This window comes from Mustela lutreola, chromosome 10 (assembly GCF_030435805.1).
Source record: "Mustela lutreola isolate mMusLut2 chromosome 10, mMusLut2.pri, whole genome shotgun sequence".
NCBI lineage: Eukaryota > Metazoa > Chordata > Mammalia > Carnivora > Mustelidae > Mustela > Mustela lutreola.
The window spans coordinates 2,174,750-2,202,671 of record NC_081299.1 but is presented as its reverse complement, the minus strand read 5'-3'; the positions used below and the strand labels follow the sequence as shown (position 1 = coordinate 2,202,671).

At 62.5% G+C, this 27,922-nt stretch overlaps 2 protein-coding genes across 12 annotated transcripts; one reads left to right on the top strand and one right to left on the bottom strand.

Annotated features, from left to right (window-relative positions):
• Positions 1-1,286: 1,286 nt before the first annotated feature.
• On the bottom strand, positions 1,287-27,726 carry DFFB (DNA fragmentation factor subunit beta). 11 transcript variants are annotated; one of them, XR_009345521.1, is made up of 9 exons: positions 27,465-27,726; positions 26,502-26,628; positions 22,753-22,941; positions 21,889-21,968; positions 21,443-21,613; positions 19,619-19,719; positions 18,703-18,870; positions 17,333-17,425; positions 15,937-16,074 (listed from the first exon to the last, which is right to left on the bottom strand). XR_009345521.1 is itself a non-coding variant. In XM_059138062.1 (8 exons), exons 1-7 carry the CDS (start codon positions 27,585-27,587, stop codon positions 17,357-17,359), a joined length of 930 nt encoding a protein of 309 aa, XP_058994045.1. In that variant the 5' UTR covers positions 27,588-27,726; the 3' UTR covers positions 15,937-16,074; positions 17,333-17,356. The 11 variants fall into 11 exon arrangements, 4 of the variants coding, with proteins under 4 accessions (XP_058994043.1, XP_058994045.1, XP_058994044.1 ...); XR_009345520.1 differs by lacking the exon at positions 15,937-16,074 and adding an exon at positions 16,225-16,635; XR_009345522.1 differs by lacking the exon at positions 15,937-16,074 and adding an exon at positions 16,258-16,380.
• Positions 5,008-12,781, top strand: C10H1orf174 (chromosome 10 C1orf174 homolog). The gene is made up of 4 exons (XM_059138064.1): positions 5,008-5,152; positions 10,386-10,496; positions 11,347-11,823; positions 12,203-12,781. Exons 1-4 carry the CDS (start codon positions 5,138-5,140, stop codon positions 12,311-12,313), a joined length of 714 nt encoding a protein of 237 aa, XP_058994047.1. The 5' UTR covers positions 5,008-5,137; the 3' UTR covers positions 12,314-12,781.
• Positions 27,727-27,922: the final 196 nt, after the last annotated feature.

Sequence of the window (27,922 nt, the reverse complement as noted above, 5' to 3'; positions counted from 1 at the left end):
GTTCGGGGTCTGAACAGTCCACGGGGACGGCAGCCCGTGTGCACCCCGTAGGACTGTTTTCTGTGCGTCTCTGTGTCGTCAGAGCAAACTAGCACACTTCTCTGCTCACTTTACGAGGGTTTCTGTCCGCCCAAGACCGCAGCCGCCCCCCTCCCCTTAGCAGAGAGCGCCCACAGCTTCCCGAGGCCAGGGCCCCAGCGGCGGGCCGGCCATGCTTCTCACGGTGCCGAGGCCCACACGCAGGGCTCCGTCAGTGTTTCCTGAATGAAACGCGCGTACGGGGTAGCAGTCATGACGAGCCGAGGAGTTGTAAGGCGACATTCCTGGCTGATTCCAGCCGATTTTCCCTGGCCCAACGTTGGGGGAATGTGGAGGCATCGTAAGGATTCTCCTCGTGCACATTTATATCCGACTCCTTCCCAAAATGACTTTGAGCTGCTCTCAATAACAGAAGAGCTGTGGGGTTTTAGGACACACACCTAATTCCAGAAAAGACAGAAGGCAAGAATTGAAAGCCAAGTGGACAGAAAAAGCAGTGTCAAGGAATGCTGAGTAAGGACCTCTGGGGGGTGGGGGGTGGGGGGTGGGGGGTGGGGGTGCTGTCCCCAGGTGACCACAGCAGCGAGCATGGAGGGCACCGGCTCCCCAGTCTGCGAGGGGCCAGAGGAGAAGCTGGCCCTGGATGACGACCTTCCGCTGACCGTGAACTCACTGAAGCATGAGCACCTGTGATCACCCACGCAGCCACACGCCTCCCAGCAAGGTGTGGGGGAGTCGCCGCAGAATACGGCCAATTGTTCCCAAACATTTTAATGCCACAGACTGTTTGGTTAGCCTGCAAAGTGAGCTACAAAGATCCCATCCGTGCTGAGCTCGGGGCGAGCCCTGTGAAGGGGCAGCATCAGGTTGCACCAGGCCCCCCACCCCCGGCAGCCCCTCACCCCTGCACAGGTACATGCACCTGTCCCCTCTGCGTCCGGCTCCAGCTCTGTGTGCACACGTGCTCTGCACGCCGCTGCCTCCTCTGCCTCCTCCAGGAAGCTCTTCTCGCCTAACCTAACCCCATCCTGCTCAACACTGGCTGTCAGCCCTCAGGAAGCCCGGGGCTCTTCCCGGTGCCCGCAGCAGGAGCTCCCCCTTCCTCTCTCGTGCCCTCTGTGGCCTGGAGCCGCACACCCTCCTTACCCCCAGCCGGGGCCCGGCGAGTCTGCGTGGAACCAGCCACGTGAGGAGCGGAGCTATCTCACCAGCAGACGGCTGTCTGGCCGCAGCGCTTTGCTCGTCCAGACACGGACGCTGAAAAACCAGGCCGCGAGCTTTCCCTTTATTTTTCTCATCAATGCTTCCACGTATGGCATCCCTGTATAAGCAGATCTGTTTTCCAGAGTGGTGTAGGCTCACAGCAAAACCGAAGAGATACTCAGATCTCCCCAAGTCCCCTGTCCGCCCACTACCGACACCCGCCCAGCACGGGACGGACGTGATGGTTGATGAACCTACGTTCACACGTCATCCTCCAGTGTCCACAGTCCATGCCACGGTGCGTTCTTGGTGGCGTCTATCCCATGGGTTTGGACAAAACCAGAAATTGCTCACCCAGAGTCGCTTCACTGCCCTGAAGGTCCCATGTCCTCAGCTCATCTGCCTGCCACGCCTGTCCCCGGGGAACACTGACCTGGATGCCCTGTCTAGGTTTGCCTTTTCCAGAACGTCCCCGGCTGGAGTCCTCTGACGGGCTCCTTTCTCTTAGCGCGACGCATTCGCGGTTCCTTCCTGTCTCTCCACGGCTGGATGGCTCGTGCCTTTTCAGCGCTGAATAATATTCCGTTGTCTGGATGGACCATTTTCTTCATCCACTCGCCTTTTCTAAAAGACGTCTTGATGGGTTCCAAGTTTTAGCAATTACAAATAAGGCTGGTAGCAACGTGCTGGTGCAGCAGGCTTTCGCATGGACCTGAGGGAGCGTGACTGCGGACCCCACGGTAGGAAGGTGCCCCGTTCTGTAAGAAACCACCGACCTGTCTTCCAAAGCGGCCACGCCGTGTTGGATCCCACCAGCAGTGAGAGTTCCTGCTGCTCCACATTCTTCTGTGACCTTTTCCGCTTGTGGTTTTCCCCTCACTTTTTAGGAAAACTATTCTGTCTTTTAACCATAAAGGGTCAGCATGTAAGAAACGATCCTTCGTCACACAGGCCACCATCTGTGGGTAAGGAGACACGCTCCAGGCCAGAAGGACCTCGGCTAACGAAACCACCGACTTAAACAACTGAAAATCCTCTCCAACCTTCTCGCCAGCCCCGCAGTGTTTGTGGAAGGCAAACACTGAGCTGTGAACATAGCGGAGTGTTGGGCGGTGAGCCTGGGTTACGGGTGAGAACACAGAGTCTCCTCCCCATCTTCAATCCGCAACCCCCTCCTATGCATTCTTCCCGCCAGCCATCCCTCCAACATGTCCCTCCAGCATGTCCCGGGCACTCAGCCGGGCTCTGGGGCCACGGTTGTGAGCTAAACACGGGCCTCGGCTTCCGGGACCTGGAAGGCGGGGGTGCAGCTAGTCTGGAAGAGGGAAAGGAAGCACATGGGAGGAGGGAGAGAACCCAAGAGCATCTCCTGCAGCAGCTCTGGGCTTCCCGCCTTGCAGGGAGGGACGGCCTTGGGCCAGGCGGGGGCTCCTGCCGGCTTCCTCCCGCTGGACCTGAAAGGGGCTTCATCCTGGAGGGAAGCAATGATCCTGAATAATTCCCGCTGTCACTTCCTACAATGAGCCTTATCGGACCCCCGCACCCCCGTGCGCTATCCCCTGAGCACCCATCCCCCACCCCCCGCCTCCACCCCCACCCCCAGCTGGACTACAAACATGACAAAGGCAGGTGCACCACCATTGTAACTCGGCCTAGCTCAGTCCCAGGCACAGAGCAGGAGCTCAGCAAACACTGAATGAGGGAGTGGGCAGGAGCTCAGCAAACACACTGAATGAGGGAGTGGGCAAGCAGGAGGGAAGAGAGGCGAGCTGCAGGCAAAGCAGAAGGCTAACTAAAGCTGTGGGGAGGAGACGCAGCGTGTGGGCAGCGGGAGATGGCTGCTGATGCCCCTCCCCGCAAGGACCCCCAGTTTAGGCTGATCTGAGGTTCCGGGGGAGTTAGCCAGGGAGATGGATGGGGGCTGGGGAGAGCAGAAGGCACAGCGCAGCGCCAGGTGGGAAAGGGGACCCGCTGCACTCTGGGAGCCAGGAGGGGAGAGTGGGAGCAGCAGAAGGCGAGGGCAGCCGGGCTGGACGGGTCTGGAGGAAGGGCCGTGGGGGGTACCTCACCTGCGCCACCTTCACTCAGCGAACATTCCTGGAGCTCCTGCTGTGTGCTGGGCCTTCCAGGCCATGTGACGTCCGGTTCTTAATCCTAGAAGCGGTGAGGCAGCCCCCGGAGGTTCAGGAGGGGGTCAGGCCACCACTGGTGAGTGACCAGTCTGTTGCTGTGGGCACTGTGGGCAAGAGGAGAAGGGGGACCCGCCGCACGGTCTAGAATTACCAGGAATGGTCATTGATCAGAGACGGACGAGGAAGGAGGGTTAGCTGACCGGGAGGCCCTGGGCGTCAGGCTGGAGCAGCTGCGGGGCTAGAAACACCGTTCACACAACCTTTGCAACTAGAGTTGAAGCCCTTGGAGAGGCAGAACTCCAGCGGCACCCAGTTCTCCGGCCTGTCCGAGTCAGGCGTGCCCAAGCAGGGGGCCCGGCATCCGCTGACGCCAGAGCAACTGGAGAGCCAGAAACTGGCCGGTGGTCGTCAAGTGCCAACCGACGAGAAGTGGAGTTCTGAAGGGCTCCGGAATAAAAGCACGGAACCCAGCTTATTAGGAAACCAGTCTCAGCAGAAGTGGGACAGGTGAGGTGTTTAACACGGCTGGGCCTTGGGTTTCCCTCCAGCGGCTGCCAGTGATTAGATCAGTTTCCTTTCCAAACGGACTTCCCTGCCAGGCCCCATTCGTCTTCTCCCTTCCACACAGGCCGTGGGAAATAAGGCCGCAGGCAACGCAGCCGGAGAAGAGAGAAGGATCCAGCAGGCCGCCAGGCAGACGAGCGCGCGTGAGCGTGCACACCAGCCCCGTGCATGCCGGAACCAGAGCCCAGCGGCCTCCCTGAAGGGGCTCGGGCTGGTCAGCACCGCAGGGAGGAGCCGGCGGGATCCGTCTGCCGGGGAACGACGCGCACGGGCACCCTCAGATCGGCCACGGGCCGAAGCTCAACACGGGTCACTTTTCAGCCTTTCACAGCTGAACTGGAGAATCTAGTGCATCCGACAAAACTGCCTGACCTGGACGTTCTCACCTGTAAAAACAGTCGTAAACACGGTTTGCACTGATTGCAAAGCCTCCTGTGGCTGGGGCTGCCACGGTGCGAGCCGCGGGGTCCGGCTGCTGCCCCTCGGGCCTGAGGGGCGAGAGGACAGGGCTGGTGACCCTCCGCCCTGGTTGGGGGGGTTACTGAGGGGCGAGAGGACAGGGCTGGTGGCCTTCGGTCGGAGGCGCGGGGCTGGGGAGGCGTCCTGGACCCGAGCTGGGCGCCTGGCGTGCTTAAAGGCAAGGCTGGATTTTTCTGTCTTTAAAACTCTCAACGGCGGCCACTGGCCTTAACGCAGGGTCCCTGAGCCCCGGGGAGGAAGGGCCGTCCGAGGGCGGCCTGCGGTCCACCTCGGGGCCGGAGCCGGGCCACGCGGGGGCTCGCCGGCCCCCAGGCCAAGCGCACTGCGGCAAAGTCGCGACGCTCACACCGCGGGGCCCAGAGCCTGGACACCGACCTCCGCCGGGGCCTCCGGGGAACAAGCACTTCCCGCCTTCCCCGGGACACGCGGCCGGCGCGTCGGGCGATGCCCCTCACAAACATGGCCGCCGCCCCGCCTAACCGCGACGACCGCGGAGGCCGCCCGGCGGGTGCCCCTCACAAACATGGCCGCCGCTGCGCACGGCGCGGACTTTGTTGGGTCACGTGCAGGGCACGCCGGGCTGTGATTGGTCAACCTTCGGGTGGCGTCGGACGCCGGGGCGCGGGCCGCGGGCCGCGGGGTCGCCGCTTTGAGAAGCGTTAGGCCGGGACGTGGGGACTCGGGGCGGTGCTGGGGGCGGCAGCGCGCCGCTCACACCCATGAGGAGCCGGAAGGTGAGGGGCCGAGGCCGGCGGGGGGGCTGCGCCGAAGAGCCCGGGGCTCCGGCCACCCATCGTCTGGGGAGCTAAGGAGTGACCGCAGTGCGCCCAGGGCCGAGGGGCGGCACCCGCTCGGCCGCCTCGGGGTAGGGCCTCCAGACCACGCCGCCGGGGGAGCGGGGGTATCCTGGTCACGGCCCCGCCGGGTACGGTGCAGCCCGATCGCTGTCTGGGGTGGGGCTCCCAGAGCGCCCCGGGGGGCGGGGCATCCCGGGTCACGCCCTCGGTGTAGGGAGCTCCCAGACCGCGCCGGGGGCGTGGGGGGGCGGGGGGCGGGGAGCAGCCTGGGTCACGCCCCCCCACCCCCGGGTAAGGGGCTCCCAGATCCCGGCCTGCGAGGCGGGCATCCTGGGTCACTGCCCCGGACAGAGGGCCGCCAGGTCTCATCCCAGGAAAGGGTCCGGAGCCGGTCTGGACCCCGGGAACCGCTGCCACTACCGCAGCCCTTGGTTTCCGTCTAGGCGGCCGGCAGCTCGGGGGCCGCGTGGGGTGGGAGGACACCGGCCCGGCCGCCGGTGCCCGCACTGGGGACCCCGCGGGGCTCCGCCGCTGGGTGTTGGGGTGCGGGGGGGTTTCAGCAACTTGACCTCCTGCGCGCAGTTGCTGGGCCCGTTCGCAGGTTCCGACGGGCTGGGGCGCTCGCGGGCCGTGCTGCTTCCGTGGCCTTGAAGCTCGTCCGCTTTCTTCTGTTCTCGCTTAAAGGCCTCGCGGTGGATATTCTGTAACGCGGCTCTTGAGTGACTCGTTCGCTACTGTGTAACGTTTTGTTCCCAGCGCTTGCTCTGGGCTCTGCCACACGGAATCCGGAATCCGCGCAGGTCTGTGGCTGCCTGGCCCCAGCGGGACGTGCCTGTGCCTTTATTCCTTGGCCCGCTGTCTCGGGGTCGCACACCTGTTCCCTCTGAGGGTCGGCAGCCGCAGTCCTGCCGGGTTCTCTGTCCCCTGCCGGCATCTCCTCAGCCAGCGCAGCCGGACCCGGCTGTGCCCTTCATGCGGGTGCCGCCAGGGCACATCCCTTTACGCGTGTCCGCAGCTGCTTCCTACGCCAGTTGAGAGGAGGACGTCCGCCTGGAAACGGGGTTCTGCAAGGACAGTATGACCTCCCCGGTGCTCGCTCACCAGGGATCGCGGACTGTCCTTCAGCACTCCTCGTAGGACGGGGCTGCTGGCCGCTGGTCCCCCCACTGGCCGCAGGTCCCCCCGCCAGCCGCAGGTCCCCCTGCCGGCCGCAGGTCCCCCCGCCGGCCGCAGGTCCCCCCGCTGGCCTGGCGGTGCCTGTCCCGCTGCCGTTCTTGAAGGACGGCTTTGCTCAGGGCAGGATTCCTGGTTGGGGATGTTTCTTAGAGATCCTGGAGTTGTGTGACTGTATCCACTGATGCTGCCAAGTTAGTGACGGGTTTCTGGAGCTCCAGGCTAAGGGAGGGTCGTTCTCCGAGCCGTCTTCCAGGTGTCTTTGGTCCCTGGCTTTCCGGACTCAGCGCCGTGTGCCTTGGCGGACCTCGTTGCATTTCTCCTGGTGGGAACGGAGTCCTTAGATTCCTGTTGTGTTGGTCGCTATTTTTCAATAAATTTGGGGAGCTTCAGCCGTTATTTCTGTCTTTTCTGTTCCTTTCCATCCTGGTACGCCCCTTACACGTATGTTGGTGCCCTTACGTGTGTCCAGGGTATTCTCGAAGACTTCCTTTCTCACTCTGTCCAGTTCTTTACTTGTGCTTTCTCGTAGCTCTTGAACAGGCCCCAAATGGCCACTTTCAAGTCTTTTTCGGATAAAGTCAAACAAACCCAGCCACTGTCGCTGGCTGTATTCCAGGGTACAGGTCTGCTCTTCTGTTTCCTTGCATGCTCCACAACTTTTTGTCACATCTGGGCTTTTCAGAGAACTTAGCAATTTTGGGTTCCCCACAGCTTGTGGCTGTTGGTAGGTGTTTTGTTTTAGTGATTGGGCTGATGCTTCTGTTGGACGCTTTATTCCCCTCTCCCCAGGTGACGGTCAGTCCACTGCCCGGGCAGCACCTTCACCCTGGGGGACGCTCTCCTGCTGCTCACAGACCACACCTGGCGCTTAAATTCCCATGGATTGCTGGGTTTGCCCGAGTCGCCTGGGGCCTAACTTGCTCTGCAAACTAATCCGTCACTGGGTGGCGGCTTTGAAGGCTGAGGCCTGGCTTCCGAGTCGTGTTTGGCGCTTGCTCCAACGCCAGGAGGGCTCCTCCGGCTGCGGGATTCCCCGCGTCTCTCCTGCAGACTGTCTGGCCTGAAGTTTATGTTGGTTCTGTCGTAGCTGCCTTTTTTCCACATCCTCTGCGGTTCCTGAGACCTCCTAAGGCCAGACCTTCTCCGTACTCCTGCAGAGGAGGTCAGTTCTGAGGGGAGAGACAAGAGCCCTCTGTTGTAACGCCTGCCTCCCCTGCGGGCAAAGTCTCAGAGTCAAACGCTCCGTCGAGGGACCGTGACAGGCTTCACTGCAAGACACCTGTGTCACACCCAGAGCACTCTTGGAGAAGCGACGGTGCAGCAGCCCGAGCCCCCCTGGGCCTGCTTCTCCAGGCCTGGAACCACCTCCACAAGCAGGGCAAGGGTGAGGGGCCCCAGTCTTCTTGGTGCTCTGCCCAGGCTGTCCCACGGCTGTGGTCTGGGCAGAAGGAAGCCCCCTCTTCTCAGCCCTCCCCCACACACCCCCGGGACTTAGCGTGGGAACCGTGGGACGCGGACAGAGTCAGAAAGGCTGACATCCCGCGCCAGGTGACCTCTGTCCGGGAGCGTGTGGGTGCCCCGTTCCTCGGCCGTGGGGTCTAGAGTCACACACCGCTGAGTTCTGCCGGGGGTCCTGAGTGAGTGGTCCTTCGCTTGTGCTTTGCCCATTTCCAAAAGGCTTAAATGGTTTTTCATACTTTCTGCCAGTTTTATAGGGGTCAGCGTTTTTAACCAGTCTGCCTGGAAGGCGGACGACCTCAGCAGCAGAAGTTCTTCCTTTGGGGATTACGTGGACGCCGCCGGCTCTCCGAAGCAGAAGAAGCTGCTAGATGCTTGACGTGCCGGAGCGGGCTCCTTGGGGGTTCCGCCTGAGACTGAACCAAACCATCGCGTGTCCGGTTTGGCTGCAGCTCTCGAGTGGATGACGGGCGGGACCAGAACCACCACAGCTCCAGAGCGTTGGCCTGGACCCACCAGGGTGTGTCTTCAGGGGCCTGGAAAGTTGAAGATGAACACGCCCACCCAGGGAGCCTGGTGCCTCCTACGATGACAGACAGTCCCTGCCTCGGAGATGAAGACAGAAAGCCTCTGGAAGCGCATGGTGTCGGAGAAGAGCCAGGACGCCGCCCACCCCTGCTCAGCCCCCGCGGAGCTGCCGAGCAGCTTCACGCGGCAGCTCTTGGAGCTCACATGAGCGCCGTGCGCGATGACACAGGGCAAGGAGAACTTTAGGCCACACAGCACTCGGCTGACCTCACACAGGCTCCTCCACGGAGCCATCCTCGTCTTAAAGCTGCTCCTTGAAAGCTGTTGAAGCGGCAGGCACAGCGCCTGCCACGTCAGCACTCGGTGACACTCGGTGACAGCAGCAGCTGTCCTCAGGGCCATTTGTCCGTCCTTCCGTCCCCCACTGCGCCCAGCCAAGCACAGTCGCATGGGAAAGTGTTAGGAGGACTTTTAACAGAAGAGAAGACGGTTGGTGGCCTGGGACGGACGTGGCCCTTCCCTCCCGGGGAGAGAGCTCCGGGCCGTGTGCTGGTACAGGGCGGGGGGGGGGAGGTTCCAGAGCCTCTGCAGGCTCCGCTCCCCACACGTGGCTGCGCCTCCACAGCTGCCGGGTTTCAGCAAACACGCTCTTGACACGGCGCGGGCCCAGGCCCAGTGCTCCCACGCGCCAGGCCCTCTACCTGGTCCCGAGCTCTTTGCCCCTGCTGTGCGCACAGCTGGGAGGGTACCTGTCCTTCCGCGGGCCGCTGCCTCTCCTTTCCCTTGCATTTGAACGCCCTCCGGGACATTCCCGCTGTCACTCAGCCTGGGTGAGCCGCCACCTCCCAGGGCCTCTGGAAAGCCATGGCTGGGGTGGGGGGCGGCAGGACAGCGCAGTACAGGCTCTACGCTGGCCTTTGATGAGTCTCCGCTGTGGAACCTGCCACCCTTGGCCCAGCCCCGGGGCCCGCACATCTGGGGCCTGCTGGGACGCTAGCCCGCGGGCCCCCCACCTGCGTGCCCACGGGTCCTCGCCCACTGCTGCGCGACAGACCTTTATTGTCAGGCTTCAGGCTGAGCTTCAAACGGATCGTCCTCTCAGTGCATTTGGTATCCGTTCCAGAACGGAAAAAGGAATGAGTGGAAAACTGGGGAAACTCAAGGCAGGTGTGTGCTTTAGGGAGCGGGGGGGCTGCACCAAGGCGACCTGGTTTGGCCAGAGGCACGTGGGTTCTCGGTTTTTAGTGTTTGGGGTCATTCCTTCCTTGTCGTTAGGAGACTGCGTTGCATTCAGAGTAAACCAGACACAGACTGCTAAGTCGGTCACGTTAGCCACAACTTAACTGCTTTAATCCAGCAGAGTCAGGCTGTTTCCACCTCTACGGGGCAGAGGGGGGCTTTGTTTTTCCTGTGCCCTTTTACGGAGAACTTGTACACCGTATAAAAGTTGGAGAACCTTCTGAGAAAGGGGATGTGTGCCTTCTGAACACATCTGAAGCTGACTTAATGCCGACGAACTCCCAAGTGGAGGTTCCTCCAAATGTGTGCCGTGAAGGGGACACACCGCCCCGAGCTTCCAAGACGGTAGCGAAGAACAGATGTGCGTTGTCTTTTTTTTTCTTTTTTTTTTTTTTTTAGAGATTTATTTCTTTGACAGAGAGAGATAGCACAAGTAGGCAGAGAGGCAGGGGGGTGGGTGGGGGTGGGGAGAAGCAGGCTCCCCGCTGAGCAGAGAGCCCAATGCGGGGCTTGATCCCAGAACCCTGAGATCATGACCTGAGCTTAAGGCAGATGCTTAACCCACTGAGCCACCCAGGCGCCGCAGAACAGATGTGCATCTTAAACCCGAAGCAGTTCTGTCTGTTTGCACACGGCCCCAGGTGTTTTTCCAGGAGGAGGAGGAGATGGGGCGGGAGGGACCCCGCAGCGGTTTCTTCGGGTGGGGACGCCCCGTGCCCACGCTCACGTCCCCGAAGAGCACTGACTGACGCTCTGGGACCTGCTCTAGCTCGCAGGTGCCGTGCGGTCCTCAGCGCGCCTCCGAGCCCGCCGCTGCTCAGCCAGGTTGGCCTCTGCCCGGGAAGCCGGCCCCGCCACGTCTGCCGGGACGCTATGCCAGGTGAGCCTCGCCAGCACAGAGACGCCGGGACTTGACTGGGGTCCGTTCCTGTACAAAACATTGGTCCTGAGGTGTGTAGGCAAGAGCGGGGTTGCTGACCCCGCAGAGGGACTTCGAGCGCTGTGATCACGGGGTCTGAGAAAGCTGCGCTCTGTGGGCTGGGGCCGTGTCCTTGGAGCGCTCCCCCGGCAGGGGACACACGGGGCTCACGCTCTGTCCCCACACGCCCCTCTTCCAGTCACTCTGGGAACTCAGCCCTATAGCCTTCCGCCTGAGGTCGCTGGCACAGAGCCACACCCCGTCCCCCTGCAGTCTTGGGGAGCGAGCTTTGCCCCGCAGCCCTGGTGCCCAGAGTCACTGGAAGGCCGACCTCCCCCACATCCTGCTCAGGGGTCTGGCTCGACTCGGTCTGACTCCCGCAGCTCACACGGTTCCGCGTCGTGTGCTGCTCTAAAGACCGTGACGTCCCTTTAGTGGTGTTTGCGAGCCCCTGCTCTGCCCAGAACGCCTTCATGCGGCTTACGTTCTAGCAGGCCTGCGTGGGAACTGGATGTCTGTTGGCATTTTATCCTCCATCCATACCTGCTTCGGAGGTTCCCTTGGGCACTCCCCAGGCCCGCAGGTGAGCCAGCACGGATGGGAGCCGAGGCCGGTGTGTCTACAGTTTCCCAGCCACCGGCTTAAATTCTGTGCCTTTGGAGGCCGTGACCTAACCCTGTCCTCCAGGGTGTGGCAGCAGCATCTGGATTGTTCAGGAACGCTAGCCTCTGGGATCGAGATGTTCTGGATTCTCTCCCTGCCCCGTAATCCTAGGTGTGTCTGGTTTCCTCTTACACTTTTCCCTTGACAGGCCTCGTCACGCAAAGCTGCCGACAGGCGAATTTCCAAGAAGTTCAAGTATGACAGAGGCCATCTTGTGAAATCAGAATTACAGAAACTTGTCCCGAAGGGTGAAAGCCTTGGGCTGCCCAAGATCCCCCCCAGGAGCCCTTGTAACAATGAGTCTCTGGGGTTCGCTGAAGACCAGGGGCTACCTCCAGGAAAGGGAGCGGGGGCTCCTGCCCAGCCGGAGGCCACAGGGCCCCACCTCGGGGCCCGCACAGCTGTGGGCGACGCCAGCCCCACGGAGACTGAGGATGGCCTGTGCCTGCCCACACCCGGGGTCCTTCCAGGGGAGGAGCCTTACGGCAGCCATGCCACACGGGGCGGGTCGGCGGAGCAGGCGCCGAGGCCCCTGCTACAGACGGACGACAGCGTCTTTCTGGACGAGGACAGCAACCAGCCCATGCCCGTGGGCCGGTTCTTCGGAAACGTGGAGCTCATGCAGGTAAGATGGGCGCCCCCGCACGGGCTGCACACGGGGTCAGCTCACGGCCTGCGTGTGGCACTGCCTCAGGACAGGCCCCATTCCTGGTGAGGAGGGGACACACCGGCCACCTGGGAGCAGCCCCTCCCTGTCCTGAGCAGGGGATCCTTGCCCGGGCGCGGCCTCTGCTGGGAGGCCTCTCCCCCCTTGCTCGGCCATCGGGGTGGGGGCTGGTGCGGACTCTGGGCCGCCCCCTCGCCCATGGGAGGAGAGCAGCCCCCCCACACCTGCTGGCTGTCCCCTCTCCCCTCGGATCAGCTGGGGGCAGGGCAAGCCCTCCCCTGGGGTGCTCACCAGTGCGACGGGCCGGCGGTGGCTGAGGTGACTCTTCTCCCTCCAGGACCTTCCTCCAGTGTCTTCGTCCTGTCCTTCGATGAGCAGACGGGAGCTCCGGAAAATGCACTTCAGAGCCAAAGATGACGACGACGACGACGACGGAGCCGAGATGTAGAGAAGCTGCACGGCGGTTCCTTGCGCATTTAACACCCTTAGTAGTTTTGACAGTTTAGCAAGTGACGAGATTTATATCAATTGTCTCCCAAGAAAATGTGTTCTTAGCCAGATGCTGAAACGGACCCATGAAGGTCCTCGGGCAGGACAACGGGTGCCTGGAGCGTCGACACTCGTGACCCGGAGCCATCTCTCAGACTGGCCTCCGCGGCTCCACGCCTTTTCTGGAGTCTACGGCCGCGCTGCCCGGGGTCCGTGGGAGAGACCCTTCCCAAGAACACGCCTCCCTCGGCTCTCTGGCTTGGCTAAGGCGTGAGTTTATTTTCCATTATCAGAAGCGGGTCACTCTTGTGATCGAGTCAGTGCCAGCTCTTGAAGGCGCCTCCTTTACCCTGTACACGGAGCTGCGGTTTACCTCGGAAACTTGCAAAGTACGTATAATAGAGAAATAAAATATATTTTGAAAATACTTGTAAAGAAATCTTTGTTTCTAAAACCAAAGATTTGGAGGACACGAATCCTGTCTTCCGGGTGTCGGGCCAGGTTGGCCTTTGTGCCCGCTCACTGCAGGGAGGGGACACCAGCGAGGGGAGAGCTGAGGCCGCGGGCTAGAAGGGACAGCGCGCGCGCACACCCCCGTGTAGATCGAGGGATTCCCGAGACCGCCGCAGTGGGCCACGCAGTCCTCGCCCCGTGTGGTGACGAGGCCCGATGTCCCCAAGAGCTGTGGCCCCCCTCCGTGGTGTAACCAGTTACAGAGATTACAGAGCGCTGGGGAGAGAACACAGCAGGGAGGCCGGGTCCCCCGTGACCAACGCCAGGAGAAAAGCTGCCTCCAGCTCAGGACGACGGGGACCGAACCGTGCAACACGCGACGTCTCCTCTGGAGCTGCGCCCGCACCCTGGTCCCTCGCCCGTGGTTCTAGTTACCCACGCTCCGCCGCCGGGCGGAAGCTAGGGTCCTCCTGGGACGCTTCGTCAGAAGATCCGAAGCAGCCCGACGCCGTCGCCTGCCCACGCTGTCGCCTGCCCATGCCGCTCAGGGCCGTCACGTGCGCATCCTCCCGTCCCCGTCCCGGGAGAAGGGCAAGCGCAGGCCCAGGAGAGCTCGAGGCCGCGGACCTCTAACCTCACGGCCGCGCCTCACTGTGACTGCTCGTTCCCTCCTGTGCCTCGGTCCCGGTTCCAGGTGACCTCAGGGGTGTGTACAGGACGGGGCTGGCAGTGAAGGGCTCGGGACCAGCCGCACAGGCAGCCACTGGGGGTCTTGGAAGGGACCCCCCGCCGGTAACACATTTCTGACTTAGTAATAACAGCAGCTCAATTTAACCCTATGAATTTCTAGAAACACTCGAACGTAGGTCTTCGCACGATGACGTGCCCGTGGCTGGGGGAGCAGTGTCGGAACTAGGAGAGCCGTCCTGCCACGCTGTCCCCAGCGCCCGTTGTGCAGGGGACCCTCAGACCCACTCCCCTAGGACTCAGGAGAGAAGCCACGATGCTCACAGTCCCGTTTATCACAGGGAAGCCACACGCAGGGAAAATGCCAGAGGAACAGCCTCCTACAGTGGTTCTCGGGGCAGCACGGACGCAGGCTTCATCCTCCAGGCACCCGAGAAGCTCACCCGGGCCCTACTGGGGTCAGTCACACAGGCTTGGAGTGCCCACCTGGGACTGAAATGCCCCCCGCTGTCCCCGGTCTCACCTCCTCAGCCCCTGCCTTGCTCGCACCCCTCACTGGGCTCCTTCAGCCCTGACCCTGGACTCTGCACGGCCGCTGCCCATCCCAGCTGCCAGAGGCGCCTGCAGGACCGCAGCCTGGAGCTCCTCCCTCGGCAGCCTGGCCCAAGAGCCCGCGGCGAGTGGAGGCCCTGCCAGCACCAGGGACCCGGCGCCCCGATGTCACCACAGTCACACACCCACAGCAGGGACCCTACACTCCCAGCTCCTAGAGTTTTCCCTCCCTTCTTTGGTTGAAAACAATGAACCCCTATTTTGCAAAGAGGTTGAGCCACCGACTCACCTGGGAGCCTCAGGGTCCCCTAACCACCAGGTGATGACCCCCCTGCCTCCCATCTGAACCCGGCACCCAGGCTGCAGGCCCCAACACAAGCAAACTCAACCACACGGCAACCGCGGCAGCCCTGCAGCTGCTGCTCCAAGCCGAAGACTGGATTTCCGAGTCCTGCCTCCCGAGGGGACGTAAGTGCCCATCAAGAGGGTGAGCAGGAGCTCACAGAGGGCCGTGCGGGTGGCAGCAGAAATCCCAGCATATCAGATCTCAGATCCTAGCCCGGCAGGAGGCCCTCGCACTGCTGCTGGGCTGGGGAAGGAGGGGCCACAGGACAGCTCGACAGGCAGACAAGGGCCAGGCAGGCTTTCCGGCACCCCCGCCTGTGCGCTTCCCCGAGCAGCCAGCTGAACAGCACGTGCTCGGTGCCCGCACGGGGCTGGCTCGTCCTGACACCTGTTTCAGTAAAGAAAATGCAATGACGTGTGTCGTTTTTTCAAAATCACTGACCCTTTATTGTCATCCTTATCATTCCCAGAGAGTGCCAACTTTCGATGGGTCACTTCTGAAAAATCTTTGTTGGTTTTTACAATTATACAAAAGTAAAAATTCAGGTATTACAATCTGCAGGACTTTAAGAAGTCAATTTTAAAAAATTATGAAATAAGTGCTTATTTCAAAAACTTCAGGTTTTACAAAACACAAGATTTAGAAAATTAGCCCTTTCTAATCTGGAGCACCCCCACCACATCTCCAGGGTTACTGTCCAGAAGGCACGTTTCCTCACAGACTCCCGTGTGCAGAAACACGCATGTGTGACACACACAAAGGCGGTTATAAGATCAGGTCACGGTCCACGTGGGGAAGCCACTGAGCGCCTTGTGCCCTGCCACACGGCCCCCTGTTTCCGCACAGAAACATACCAGCGTGTCGACGGGGAAGATGCCTGACCATTTCTGATTGACAAGAACAGCAATGTCCTGTGCTCCGGCACCAGACCACAGTTAGCCCTTCCCCTACGAAGACATGCTGGAGGGTCTCCCACTCTCTGCCACCAGAAATGACAGTCTTTGCACGTGCTTTACCGAATTCAAACGTTTTACCCCAAATGGGCTGCAACCCTTGGGAGCAATCAGAAAAGCCGAGAGGGCAGAGCTCTGCATGTGTCGCGGGAGCGCCGACCCTGCCGAGCGCGGACACAGACCACTTGTCCCTCAGGCCAGCGCAGCCACGTCTGGCCTGACTCCGGGCCAGTGGGGAGGCCACTCTGTGTGTGCACGGCAGTGGGGCCATTGGGGCGGGCGGGGCTCGAGCTGAGGACGATGCCTCGTTCCTGCCCACCCACACGTGTCCTGGCTGTGCAGCAACAGGTCCTCTGGCACTGGAGCTCAGCAGTGCAAAACCCGCTTCAGAGACGTAGCGGGGACCTCTGAAGTCTCCAGGAGCCACGCAGTGACAAGAACACAAACAACGGGCATCGCACCCGGGGAGGAGGCGCGGCCGCCCGTCACGCCTGTCACTGGCCTCTGCGGGCCGGTCGCCGCCTCTTCGGCTTTGTCCGCGGTCTGTAGAGCCTGCGTGGGTCGCAGCTGAGCTTGTGGGTGGTTTTCTTATGGCAGGCGATGTGGACCAGCTTCAGGTTCTCCGAGGTGAAGAGTAGGTCGTAAAAGTACTCCCAGGCCACTTCCCTGCCGTCTCGCGCTGTCACGGCTTCCGCCAGCGTGGGGACGACCGTGCGCTTCTTCTCGATTCTGCATAGTGAGGGAGAGCCGGTCACGGGGCGCCAGCGCCCTCCGCGGCCCCTGCCAGGACATCCGTCACAGCAGTGCAGAGACAGTTCACCTGGCTTCTCCTCGGCCACCGCGGCCGAGCCAGCAACCAGCGTGGGGGCTCACGGGAAAGACACAAGTGCGACGGTTCAGAATTCACAAGGAGCCACACTTGGAAACACCCCGGAGGAGCAGCATGGCAGGGACACCTCATCTCGCCGTCAGCAGGAGAACAGGGGGACGGTCCACTGGGGCACCACCGCACACAGCCATGCACGCTGGCCCGGCCTAGAAGCGGCAGCCTGGCTTGTCTCCCGCAGGACGGCTGGGACCACGACCTCTTTAAGTCCCGGGAAGGAGGAGAGGAAGGGGTAGATCCCGGTGGCCTCGGTCCCCACCAATGCCCGTCCTCACAGTGCTGCCGGAGCGAGCGCCTGCCTGCCGGAACCCCAGAAGTAAAGCTTCCCCTCGTCCTCCCTGGAGAGCGTTGGGAGAAGGGCCGAATGTCTGTCCAGCTCCAACCTCATGCTGTGTGTGTCCATGCTGCTTGGCATAAAACTGTTTCACTTACAAACCAGCCATTCAAGGCCCGCACACTAGCAAGTACGGAAGCCTGCGGGCTGATGAGGAGGGACGCTGGCGGACCAACTGCATAGACCCGTGTCCCGCAGCACAGAGAAACGCCAAACACAAGGGAAGAAGTGGATACTCGAGATCACAAGAAAGAGGGGGCCCCACTGCCAGAAACAGAGACGTCCACACCTGACCCGCAGGGTAAGCCACCACCCTGCAGTGCACCAGGGCCACGGTCCAAAATGGGGCCCAAGGGGAGAGCCGGGAGGTGGGACTGAGACCCCACTGCAGTCGTGAGTGCGGGAAGGGGAGTGGCGGGGAGCCCCGGGCTCTGGGGAGGGAGAAAAAGCCACCACATCGGCCACCTACTGTGGCATCCCCAGCCCCACCACCGGGGCTTGTGGGGGTGGGTGTGGCCGGGTTCCCGCTGATCCTGAAACTCTTGTGGCTGTGCTGGCTGGAGGGCAGCCTGGGGGCCGGGCTTCCTCCCCAGGGAACAGGCCTCGGTGACCAGGGGCATGTCAGGCATCTGCTGGAGCCACACAGCTGAGCCTGACCCATGTGGGGTCGGGGGGTTCCCAAGGGGCAGGCAGCGGGGGACAGGATGCGGGAGCACCAACAACACGAGCATTTCCAGTCACCCAGAAAGCCAGGACCCTCGGCTCACCCTTCAGGGACACACAGTCCGACCTCACGCCGCCGCTCGTGTGGGAGCCAAGCAGGAAGTCAATACTCCGTGGTTTCGGAGCCACTGAAAGCTCTGGGTATGCGGCAGAAACAAAGGCAAAACCACTCTGTGGGGACAGGACACGCCAGCGCACACAGAACATCTACAAAAAACAATCCCGCTGACAGGAAACTCGGAACCCAGACACACCGACATCATGAGGAGCGCACGGCAGTGGGCAAGGACCCCCGAGAAAGACCCGGCCACAGCCTCTGAAACAGACAGCTGACAACTCGGGAGAGCTCCCGAGACCACCCTCTCTGCCGACGCCAACTCTAAGGCCCAGGGCTCCCGAGACCACCCACAGGATTGAGAGTGCGCGACAGGCTCCGCCTCCCAGCCGAGGTTTACGGTCACGAGGACGCAAGTGAAAATCAGCCAAGGACAGGGGCCCACAGGGTAGAGTCCAGGAAAGCCCCGGGTGCAGAGTTCCCGCCGCCCCCTCCCCACAGAGGGCACAGACCCCCTTTGGGGGATGTCAGAACAAAGAAGGTGAGTCCCAGTCAGAACAGAGGGAAAGGCCTGCGCCCGCACACGCTCTGCGGTCAAGGACAAAGGTGCTGGACCACGGCCACCGAAGAGGCAGAGAGTAGCCAACGCCCGGAGACTGTGCCGTCCGCCTTCCACGCCTGAAGGGGGACCCTGATGCCCCAGAGAAGCAGGCGACAGTCCAGGCTACAGGGCCGTCTTCCCAGGCGGGAGAGCGCGGACCGCCCACGGACCCGCACGGACACCGGGCGTCGGAAATCGGAAAGGAGCCCAGAGGTCAGATGCGCAGGGAAGCCGCCGGCCTGCTGGAAGGCCTATGAGCCATATTTACTGAGAAAACATGCTCGAAGCCACGGTGTTGGGGGACAGTGCTCCCGCCTCTGCCGCCTGGCCTGCCCTCTGCTCCAGGCTGGCTGGTCCCACCCCTTAAACCCGGGACCGAGCCCACCACCCATGTCCACACACCGCAGCGAGTCACAGAAAGGAGCAGCCGATGAGCTGGAGAGGCACACGTCATCTTTAGGCGCTCGGTGCCTGTCAGAAGGGGTGAGACCCTGCACCCTCCCTAGAGGGGCGCTCACCCAGTGGCCCAGGCACCAGGACGGCCCTTCTCCCCCCGATGTGCACCCCCGTCCCCGGAGCCCGGGGAATTGCAGGCAGGACCCGAGAATCGGCTTCCTGACCAGTCCCCAGAGCGCGTGTGCCGCCTGCCCACGGCCCGCCCCGCCACGGCCCGGAACGGGAGACCACGCAGGCCTGTCCCGCGCCAGGCTCGCCCCAGGCTGCGTTGTAACGTGGAAACTCAGACCACACACGCCTACCGGCCCGGGAACGCGGGCACCGCTCTGCACTGGAAGACACACGCCCCCGAGCTGCAGGCGCATCCTGTGAGGGTCCGGGAGGCTGCGGAGGCGCGGCGTGGTGTCCCCACGAGGGACCGCGCTCGTCCCTTCTCCAACTCAGACCCCAGGGACCCGCCGCAGCAACAGCTGTCAGAAGGGCACGGACAAAGGTCAGAGGAGCAATTCCTGGGGGCGGAACGGGTGGATCCCCAAGGGCAGGAAGGCGGCCTCCACTGTGCCCCCAACGTCCCCTGTGCACTCGGTAAAGGGGGGCCGTCTCCTTGAAGGGCACGGGAAGACCTCGGTCTTCAACAAGGAGAGACAAGGCCGTCCCTATATTCCAGGAAAGTGTCTCCCCTAAGAGAACACAATTCTATTTCTGCCCTTTTCTTAGAACGAGCTCCTACACACAGAACAATCTGCGGCCTTCGCTCTCCAGGCGGAAGCAGGGACGCCCTGCACACTGCATCGGAGCCCCCGCTGCATCGGAGCCCCCGCTCTGGGCTCGTCCTGATGGAGGTGGAGAGACCCCCTCCCACAGCAACCGAGTGCAATGCAGGACAGCGCCTTCTGGGCCCCACAGATGGGAGCTGGACGAGACACAGGGGACATGTGCCAGGTCCCACGGCGTGGATGGGGATCTGGGCCAACCCGTCAGAGCCCCTCATGGGAAAGGACACCGATCCCCGCAGGTCAGGAGCGCACAGCTGGCACCCCGCTCAGCCGGCACACCCAGGACACGGCAGGGCCCGTAACCCAGGAGCTGAGCACAGCAAACACGAGGCAGCTGGCCAGCCACGGACACCATGGCAGGGACAGGCCCCAGCAGGTGCTCTTGGGGTCCGCGAACGCAGTTCTCAACAACAGTCCTGACCCCTCCGAAAGCCGTACTCACATGTGGTCCAGGTTCCACGTGCTGAAGAGGACACGGCTCTCCCTGTTACCATAGGGATTGATGGAGTGTTTGGATGCACAGGCGTCCACGTCGAAAGGGCCCTAGGTCACAAGAGAACACGGTCGACAGAGTGAGCTCAGCACTCACCCTCTGGTCTCACGTCAAGCTGGAGGGGCTGAAAAGGCCCACCAGGAGGATTCAGTCCTAGTAGGCGGCTGCTGCCTGGGGGTGCCTTTACGGGCACCTGGGGGGCTCGGTCGTTAAGCGTCTGCCTTCGGCTCAAATCGTGATCCCAGGGTCCTGGGATCAAGCTCCGCATCAGGCTCCCTGCTCAGCGGGGAGCCTGCTTCCCCCTCTCTCTCTCTGCTGCTCCCCCTGCTTCTGCGCTCTCTTTCCTTGTCTGTCAACTAGCTAAACAAATAAATTTAAAAAGCACCGTCTTTGGAAAGGTCCCTTTTCCCTCGTGACCCTTAGTATGACACTCCGCGTTGGCCAAGGGACAAGGTATTGTCATATTGTCAAGCTCCTGCCATTGTGAGGAACGTCAGACGTCGAATAGTCTGGACTGCCCGGCGTCGGTGTGCCTGTGGCAGTCTGTCGGCGCTCCTGGCCATGCCCCATCTTCAGTCACTCCTTCACAGATGTCGGCTGAGCACACGCCAGAGGCCATGGCACCCGCGCCCCCCACCATCCTAGGATCGTCACCCCACAGCTTGCGGCTCCCAACAGAGCCCACGGCCCCCACTCCCCCACCCCTGTTGCCTCACAGGGTCACTTGTCCTCTCCTACTGTCTCGTTTAACCCGGCTTTAAAGCATCACCTCCTCCCTGAAGCCCCCAGCTTGCCCCACCCAGGGCTGGCCTGTCCCCCAAAGGCCTGCACAGCTCCCAGCTCCAAACCCACTGTCCTCGCTCACATACAGACCTTGGGCCTCAGGCCTCCCGACGAGGACAGGGTGAAGCCTTTCGTCTCTGCTCCTCCCCCGTGGAGCACCTGAGCTCAGGTGAGGCCCCCGGAGAGGACCTGAGGTCATTCGGAGCCCCACACACAGCTGGCTGGAAGCAGCAGTGTTCTGCTAGTCAGGGCCCATCACCTGCACAAGCAACTGCCTAGGCAGAAGCACGGGGAGCCCGTCTGTGGGAGGGAGGCCGGGAGGCCGCGCCTGCCTCCAGGGCCGGCTGTGTACCCTCCAGCCACCAGCAGGGGGAAGAGATTGTGCTGGAAATGCAAAGGGGCCCAGGTACTCGCCGGAGCCCCAGAGGCCAGGAGTCCCCTGCCCGTCCTTGCAGAGGCCCCCAGCTCCAAGCCCCAGACTCGTGACCCTGCTCAGTAGCCCCTACTGGAAAGTGGTGCCTCTGCAATTTCTCCGGGTCTCCGGGAAGAGGCCCAGATGCTGCTTCTGGCTGCTGTGACACGCGCCCCCCCCCCCCCCCAGCCCAGGTCATGTCTGGCCGCAAATCCTAAAATCTGAGCTGCCACCTAGAAAGTGGTTTCAGAAGCTGGGAACTGTCTTTATGCACCCATCCCCCTTCTCCCAACGGGAGCCAAAGAGAGGCCTCCACTCGGGACGCAGCCGTGCACTCCCAGCCCTATCAGTGGTTCTCAAAGGAGGGCCCAGAGCAGCGGCAGGGCCGGGGAGGCTGTCGGAAGGGCTGCTGGACCAGCAGCAGGGCCGGGAAATGGGGTGTGGTGCGACAGCCGTCAGGCAGGGAAAGGGGTTCCGATGCCATTGAAGTTGGAGAGCAGTGGCTGAGATGCCCGGAGGGAAGCCAGGGGAGGGCGGGTGCAGCTGCCGCCTGGGCAGCCCCAGGATCCTGGGCGCACCTGGCAGCAGAACCAGCCCTCTGGCGTGCAGAGCCGGTGGCCGGCCTTGGCGCCTCTGTCGAAGTAGGTGCCGTGGTACTGTGCCGCCCTGAGCTCCCGGCCCATGACGGCCACGATGCGGGAGTACTCCTCCTGGGCCTCCACGCTGACCACAGAGGCGTAAGAGCTCACCTGGAAGAAACCGGGGACCCTGCTGGATGCTGACACATGACACCCCAAAGCCCACAGTTGGGGGGGCTTCACCGCCCCCGCCCTGTGTCCCCCGTCCACCTGCATACCCCGTGCCCCAGAACCCGCACCCCATGCCCCATATGCCCACACCTGCACACCCTGTGCCCCCTGCACCCCTCGCACCCCGTACCCTGTGCCCCATGCACTCCACACCCCCCACACCCTGTGCCCCACATGCCCGCACCCCTGCACGCCCCACTCCCCCCGCACCCCACCTCTCTCAGGTAGCTCCGGATCCGGCTCTCACAGCTGTACCTCAGGTACCCAGACTTAGTCCTGAACCGAGACTCCAAACCTGCCAGGATCGAGAGGAGACCCAACCACTCCGGGATCCGCGGCCCTGCCCTCCCGGCGGCAGCCTGTGTGCACCGCTGGCCTCGTCTGAGAAACGTGTCCTGCTCGCAGGCTCCGGTTCTCTTTGCCTGGGGAGGGGATCCCCAGACCCCCGTGTGGGCATCTGGACGCCACCGAGGGCCTGCTGCTCCTGCCCCACAGCCCCCTCATGCACAGGGCTGCAGACTCCTGGGGCTGCTCCAACCCGCCCACAGGCCAGTGACAGAACAGCAAATGGGGTCCAGGCACGCAGCAGAATGTGAGCCAGCCTGAAGGAGCGAGCCTGGGACACATGGGGACAGCACACGTGGCCTTGAGGGCCGGTGCAGAGTGAGACCAGCCAGGCCGAGGACACCCGCTGTGTGACCGCGAGTGAGGCCCAAGGAGGATCAGATCAGAGACAAAGCGGGCAAGCGCGGGCACCGGGGCAGACGTGGGGGACAGTGTCTACAGTGGAGGAACCTGAGAAAGTTCTGGAGACAGGCGGTGATGACGGCTGCTCGCCAAGGTGAACGTACCCAACCCCCAGAAACTACACACTCACACGGGTTAACACGGAAAACTTCATGTTGCGCACACGTCCCCAGAGTTCCGAAATAGAAAGGCCAGCCCCAGGGCTGTGAGAGCAGGGGAGCCCAGCAAGGCCCCGGCCCGGGAGCTGCAGTGGGGATCCAGTCCCCCCTGTGCGGGGCTCTGAGCCCACCCACCCCCCGACCCCCAACCCCCAACCCCCAACCCCCAGCTACCTTCGAACCACGGCGGGTCCTCGGCCCTGGTCTCGGCCGCAATGTTCTCGCTGACGGTGTGCAGGAGGTCGGCCAGCAGCTTCTGCCGCAGCGGGGCCTGCTCGTCCGACAGCAGCTGCCGCGCGGCCTGGATCAGCCCCTCATGCGGCTTGTGGAAGGCGCTGAGGAGGCGACGGAGGTCACTCACGTCTGCAGACAGAAGAGGACAGAAAAGCCCGCAGCCCTCGAGCACGGTGTTGGGGAGACACGGAGCTGCCGGCCGTCCAGCCCCGCCTCGCTGCTGGGACTGCCCAGCCTCAGAGATGTCCTGGGTCCCAGTCCTTGCCCAGACACCGGCGAGCCGCTGCCCACGCCTGGGCCTGTGCACCTGCCCTGCAGGTGGTGCGAGGTCGGATCTGGCGGGAGCCACGCCAAGCGAGTGGCTGCCCTTGTCTCCCTACACAAAACCTCCCACGTCCTTGGGCTTCCTTCTAGACCTCCCCCTGGGTCTCCCCGCCACGGCGCTGCCCCGGGGGGCCTCCCACACACCCCTGCTCACACCCCTGCTCTCACCCCTGCTCACACCCCTGCTCACACCCCTGCTCTCACCCCTGCTCTCACCCCTGCTCACACCCCTGCTCACACCCCTGCTCTCTGCGGAGCAAGCACTGAGCACGTGGGGCACCCAAGTCTACCAAGAGCCTCGGAGACGCCTCGGCCAGCAGAGACGGCAGCACAGGGAACTAAGACGCGCCCCGCCCAGCAGCGTTGCGCCGGGAACCAGAGGCTGTTCGGTGCACCACAATCAACCGGTATCACCCACCCTTGATGGGCTAAAGAAAAAAAAATCCCGGACCACAGCCGCTGCTGCAGAAAGACTGCAGAGAAACGCTCCCAGCATGAGGGCTTGGAGAGAAGTTTCTGGACTTCACGGAGAGCATGAGCACAAGAGGAAAGCGCAGAGAACGTGGGCTTCGTCAAAACGGAAAACCTGCGCTCCGTGAAGGAGCCTGCTCCGGGCTGCAAAGACCAGCGACAGCGCGGCGGGAAACGCCCACGAGCCACACGCCTCCCACCACGCATCCAGAACACACGGTGGGAAAAGACCAAAACACAATAGTTGCAAACTCCAGTGAGAAGACGGACCAAAGACAAATGCAGAGACACTTCCCCAGAGAGGACAGCCAGACGGCCGACTAGCTCAGGGAAGGAGCCAACCGCACGTCCCACAGGAGCGCAAAGTCGCCCGCGCGGAGACAGCTCTGCACACCCATCGGGGTGGCTGCACGGGAGACAGCCACACTGCCCGAAGCGGGACACGGGACAGGGGCCGCCGCTCTGCAACAGTCCGTTCCTCTGTTTGAACAAAACCACTTCATTGAGACGGGTCCCCGCCCCTCACAATCCACCATGTGAGAGGCACAACCCCGTGTCTCCTAGTCCTCGAAAAACAGGCAAAGGTTACATACTCCACCGTGGGAACGCACCACACTCCCCCTAACTGTCTCTTGGGGGCGCTATCTGGGGCTACACCTTTTGGCCACGATGAGTAAAGCATCTAATAACCACCGTGCGCCAGTTTTCCCGTGAACTTTCGCTTTCGGTCCTCTGGGGTGCACGCTAGAAGTGGGGCCGCGGGGTCACAGCTGACTCTGCTGGATCATCGGGGGACCATGGTGAGCCCATCCCCCAGGGCGGCGGCACCGCCTCACGCCCTCCAGCAACGGGCAAGCATCCCAGTCCCTCCAGGTGCTCAGCAGCCCGTGCCCAGCCCCGTGGGGTGTGGGGTGCCCCCCTCGGTGCAGTCTGCATTTCCCGGGGGGCGAACACTGTGGAGCATCTTGCTATATGCTTGTTTGCCATCGGAGTATCTTCCTTGGAGAAATGTCTACTCACAACGTCTGCCCGATTTTAAACTGGGTTTCCCTTGGCCGATGGGCCGGAGGACTTCATTTACTCTGGTACAAGCCCGTTACCAGATACGTAATTTGCTCATTTCTCCAATCCTGCAGGTGATCTTTTCACCGCCTTGAGGGGCCACAAAAGTCTTGCATTCTGAAGTCAAATATATCTACTTTTTTCCTCTGGGTGTTCACGTGTCTCGTGTCACGTGTAAGAACCCTTAGTCAAGTTCAAGGTCATGAACAGTGACTGCCCTGTTTTCTTCTGAGGGTTTTAGATTTCTAGTTCTTGCTCTGAGGTCACTCACCTATCTTGAGTTGATTTTTGTGTATGGTGCCAGGCGAGGGTCAGGCCCACTCTTCGGCATGTGGGTGTCCCACAGTCCCGGCGACATCTGGTAAAGGGGGGATTCTTGTCGCAGCGGACGGTCTTGGCACCCCTGGCACCTTCAGCTGATCACAGACACATCAGTTCATTTCCGGACCATCTTTCAATCCCGTGTCTCGACTACCGCTGCTTTGTAGTAAGTTTTTAAATTAGGAAGTGTGAGGCTCCTCCTGTGTTCTTTCTCAAGAATGTTCTGGCTATTCTGAGTCCCTTGAAATTACATATGAATCATGGATTAGAATCAGCTTGTTGATTTCTGCAAAGGAACGAGCCGGAGTTCCTCGAGGGGCCGGGACCACTTGCAGACCAGTCTGGGGAGTGCTGACGTCTTAATGGGGTCAAACTTTCTGACCCATAAACACACTGTATTTTCCCATGGATTTAAATCCTTTTCTTGCAACAATGTTTTATACGCTTCAGAACAGAAGTGTTGCACTTCTTTTGTTACATTTATTCCTAAATATTTTACTCTTTTTGATACTATTATGGATATAATTGTTCCCTTAATTTCATGTTTAGGGCACTCGTTCCAAGTTGGGTTTTGGGTGTATAAAACCTCCAGTGCGATGTTACAGAGAAGTGATGAGAGCGGACACTGTCGTCTTGAAAAATTAAACGCACACTTATGCCATGACCCAGCCCCTGTACTCCTGACTTGTATTCCGAAGGAATGCAAACGGGTGTCCACATAAAAACCTGTACGTGACTGGCCACGCAGGCTTCATACGTAATAGCCCCAAACTGGAAAGCAAAACGTCTCTCAGCTGGCAAACGGGTAAACAAACAGGCCCAGCCGCGACACGGAGCGCCACGCAACGGTCCACCGGAACTCACGGCACGTGGACGCTCGCTCTCAGGGACTTACTGCAGAGTGAGAAAAGCCCATCTCAAATGATCACACACCGTGTGATTCCATTTCCTTCATGTTCTCGAAATGACAATGTTACAGAGACAAGAACACGTCACTGCTTGCCAAGAGGAGGGACAGCAGGGCTGGGAGGGGCAGGCGTGGTTACAAAGGGGCAGCGAGCGGGAGAACTTTGCTGGCAGGGGGGCACACTGGCAAACACCAACACAGACCAGACACCCGGCACAGCCCCAGCGACCACCCCTTCCCTAGGAACTGAACGGCTGGCCAGTCTGCGGGGAATACGGCCCCTCTCTCTGGTGGGCCTCACTGGCAAAGCAGCGCAGGCCCCAGCCCGCCAGTCCCTCCCTTCTGCCCTTGGGAGTTACTAGGACAGTCAAATGAACATAAAATTTAAATAATGTCAAAAAGAAGAAAGGTCACCTGAAACACCCAACTGGACAACGGGGTTCCTGGACAAGAGGAGCGGCAGCTCTCCCTGATGCTGGGGGCTCCCCCTTCCGAGTTCTGTGCGGGAAGACCCCCGGCAGGTCGGTGTCCGCGCCCCCCGCCCCCCAGCACCTGCAAGGCCAGTCCGGCTTCCCTGCCACGCTCCCGCATCCGCGCCACTTACAGCCTTGCCAGGTCTGGCCCGCGCTGAGAAGCACCAGCTCCGAGCCGTCGGGGACGCTCCAGAAGTCATCAGCGGTCAGCTCCGTGCCGTCTTCGTACCGGCACAGGCGGGAGCCGGCGACAGGGAGCTGCGGGGACGCAGGGCGGGAGGCTTCGGTGGCGGGTCCCGGGGGCCGTTCCGTGCGCCGCGCTCCCCCAGGCCCCGAAGGGCCGCCGTGCACATGCCACCGGCAGGCGGAGACCCGGCGGAGCGCGGAAGCAGACACCCTGCGTGCGGGTCGCTCCGACGCACAAGCCACGGGGCCGTGGATCACGGCGGGGGCGCCGTGCGGGACTCACCACGCTCGCCCTCTGGACAGGAGCGCCCGAGGCCCGAACCCCAGGCTGTTTCCGAGAACAAGGCCCGAGGCCCCCACTCGCCCGCGGGCACCGCGTCAGCAGGACGCACCCCCGGGCGTCGGCCACACGCGCTCGGCGCACCCCGCTTCCTCGGCGGCCACGGCGCGGGTCGGCTCCTCCGGGAAGGGACTCGGGGCCGCGGGCGGACACCGGCAAGCGGTCGGCTCCAGGCCGGCAGCGCCGCGCACACCCACCCGCGCGCCGCGGCGGTCCGGGGCCGGCCGGGAGAACCGCGGCGGTCGGGGCCGGCAGAGCGACGGGCGAACCCGCGGGGACCGGGGCGCCGGGAGGCCTCTCGGGGGCCCGCAGCTCCGCCCCGCCCGCTGCGGAGGGGGAAACTGAGGCCCGCGCAGGCGCACGCGGCGGACGAGCAGGCGCGCGCGGGGAGCGCGCCGAGACCCTCGGGCAGAGCCGCCGCCGTCCCCCCCGTCGTCGCGGCCCGCGGCGGGAGGCGCGGCCCCGGGAGCCCCCACGCACCGCCGCGCAGCGGGCTCAGGGGCGGGGACGCGCCCCCAGGCCACGGCCCCCGCACGGCCCCCGCCCCCGCGTCCCCCCGCGCGGGCACCTGCAGGAGGAGGCAGCCCTTCCGCAGCACGTCCTGGCAGCTGCTCCCCGCCACCCCGACCTTCTGGGGGCCGTGCAGGGCCCGCAGCTTGAACGTCTTGGGCCTCCGGGACGCCGCAGACATCCTCGGGGCCTCCGACCCCGCCGGCGGGTCCGCGCGCACGCCGCAGAGATCAGCCGAGCGGCGGGGGTCCCGCGACCTGGGGCCTCTGCTGCCGGGACCGAGGGCGCGCGGAGTGCCCCGGAAACTCCATTACCCAGAAAGCCAGGGAGCGCGGAGGCGCGGCCTCGCCTTGTGCGCAGGCGCTGTCCCCCAGAGACTCCATTTCCCAGAAGGTCCGGGGAAACGGAGGCGCGGCTCCGCCTTGTGCGCAGGCGCCGTCCCCCAGAGACTCCATTTCCCAGAAGGTCCGGGGAAACGGAGGCGCGGCTCCGCCTTGTGCGCAGGCGCCGTCCCCT

What these genes read in the sequence shown, in the direction of transcription:
- DFFB (XM_059138060.1), bottom strand. Translation starts at nt 27,587, where the DNA reads ATGTCTGCGGCGTCCCGGAGGCCCAAGACGTTCAAGCTGCGGGCCCTG. An exon ending in AGGGCTGGTTCTGCTGCCAG is followed by an intron (nt 19,720 to 21,442) that starts GTGCGCCCAGGA and finishes CTTGTGACCTAG; the next exon opens with GGCCCTTTCGACGTGGACGC. An exon ending in ACGTGGAACCTGGACCACAT is followed by an intron (nt 16,075 to 19,618) that starts GTGAGTACGGCT and finishes CTCACTATGCAG; the next exon opens with AATCGAGAAGAAGCGCACGG.
- C10H1orf174 (XM_059138064.1), top strand. An exon ending in CTGCCGGGACGCTATGCCAG is followed by an intron (nt 10,497 to 11,346) that starts GTGAGCCTCGCC and finishes TTCCCTTGACAG; the next exon opens with GCCTCGTCACGCAAAGCTGC. An exon ending in GAAACGTGGAGCTCATGCAG is followed by an intron (nt 11,824 to 12,202) that starts GTAAGATGGGCG and finishes TTCTCCCTCCAG; the next exon opens with GACCTTCCTCCAGTGTCTTC.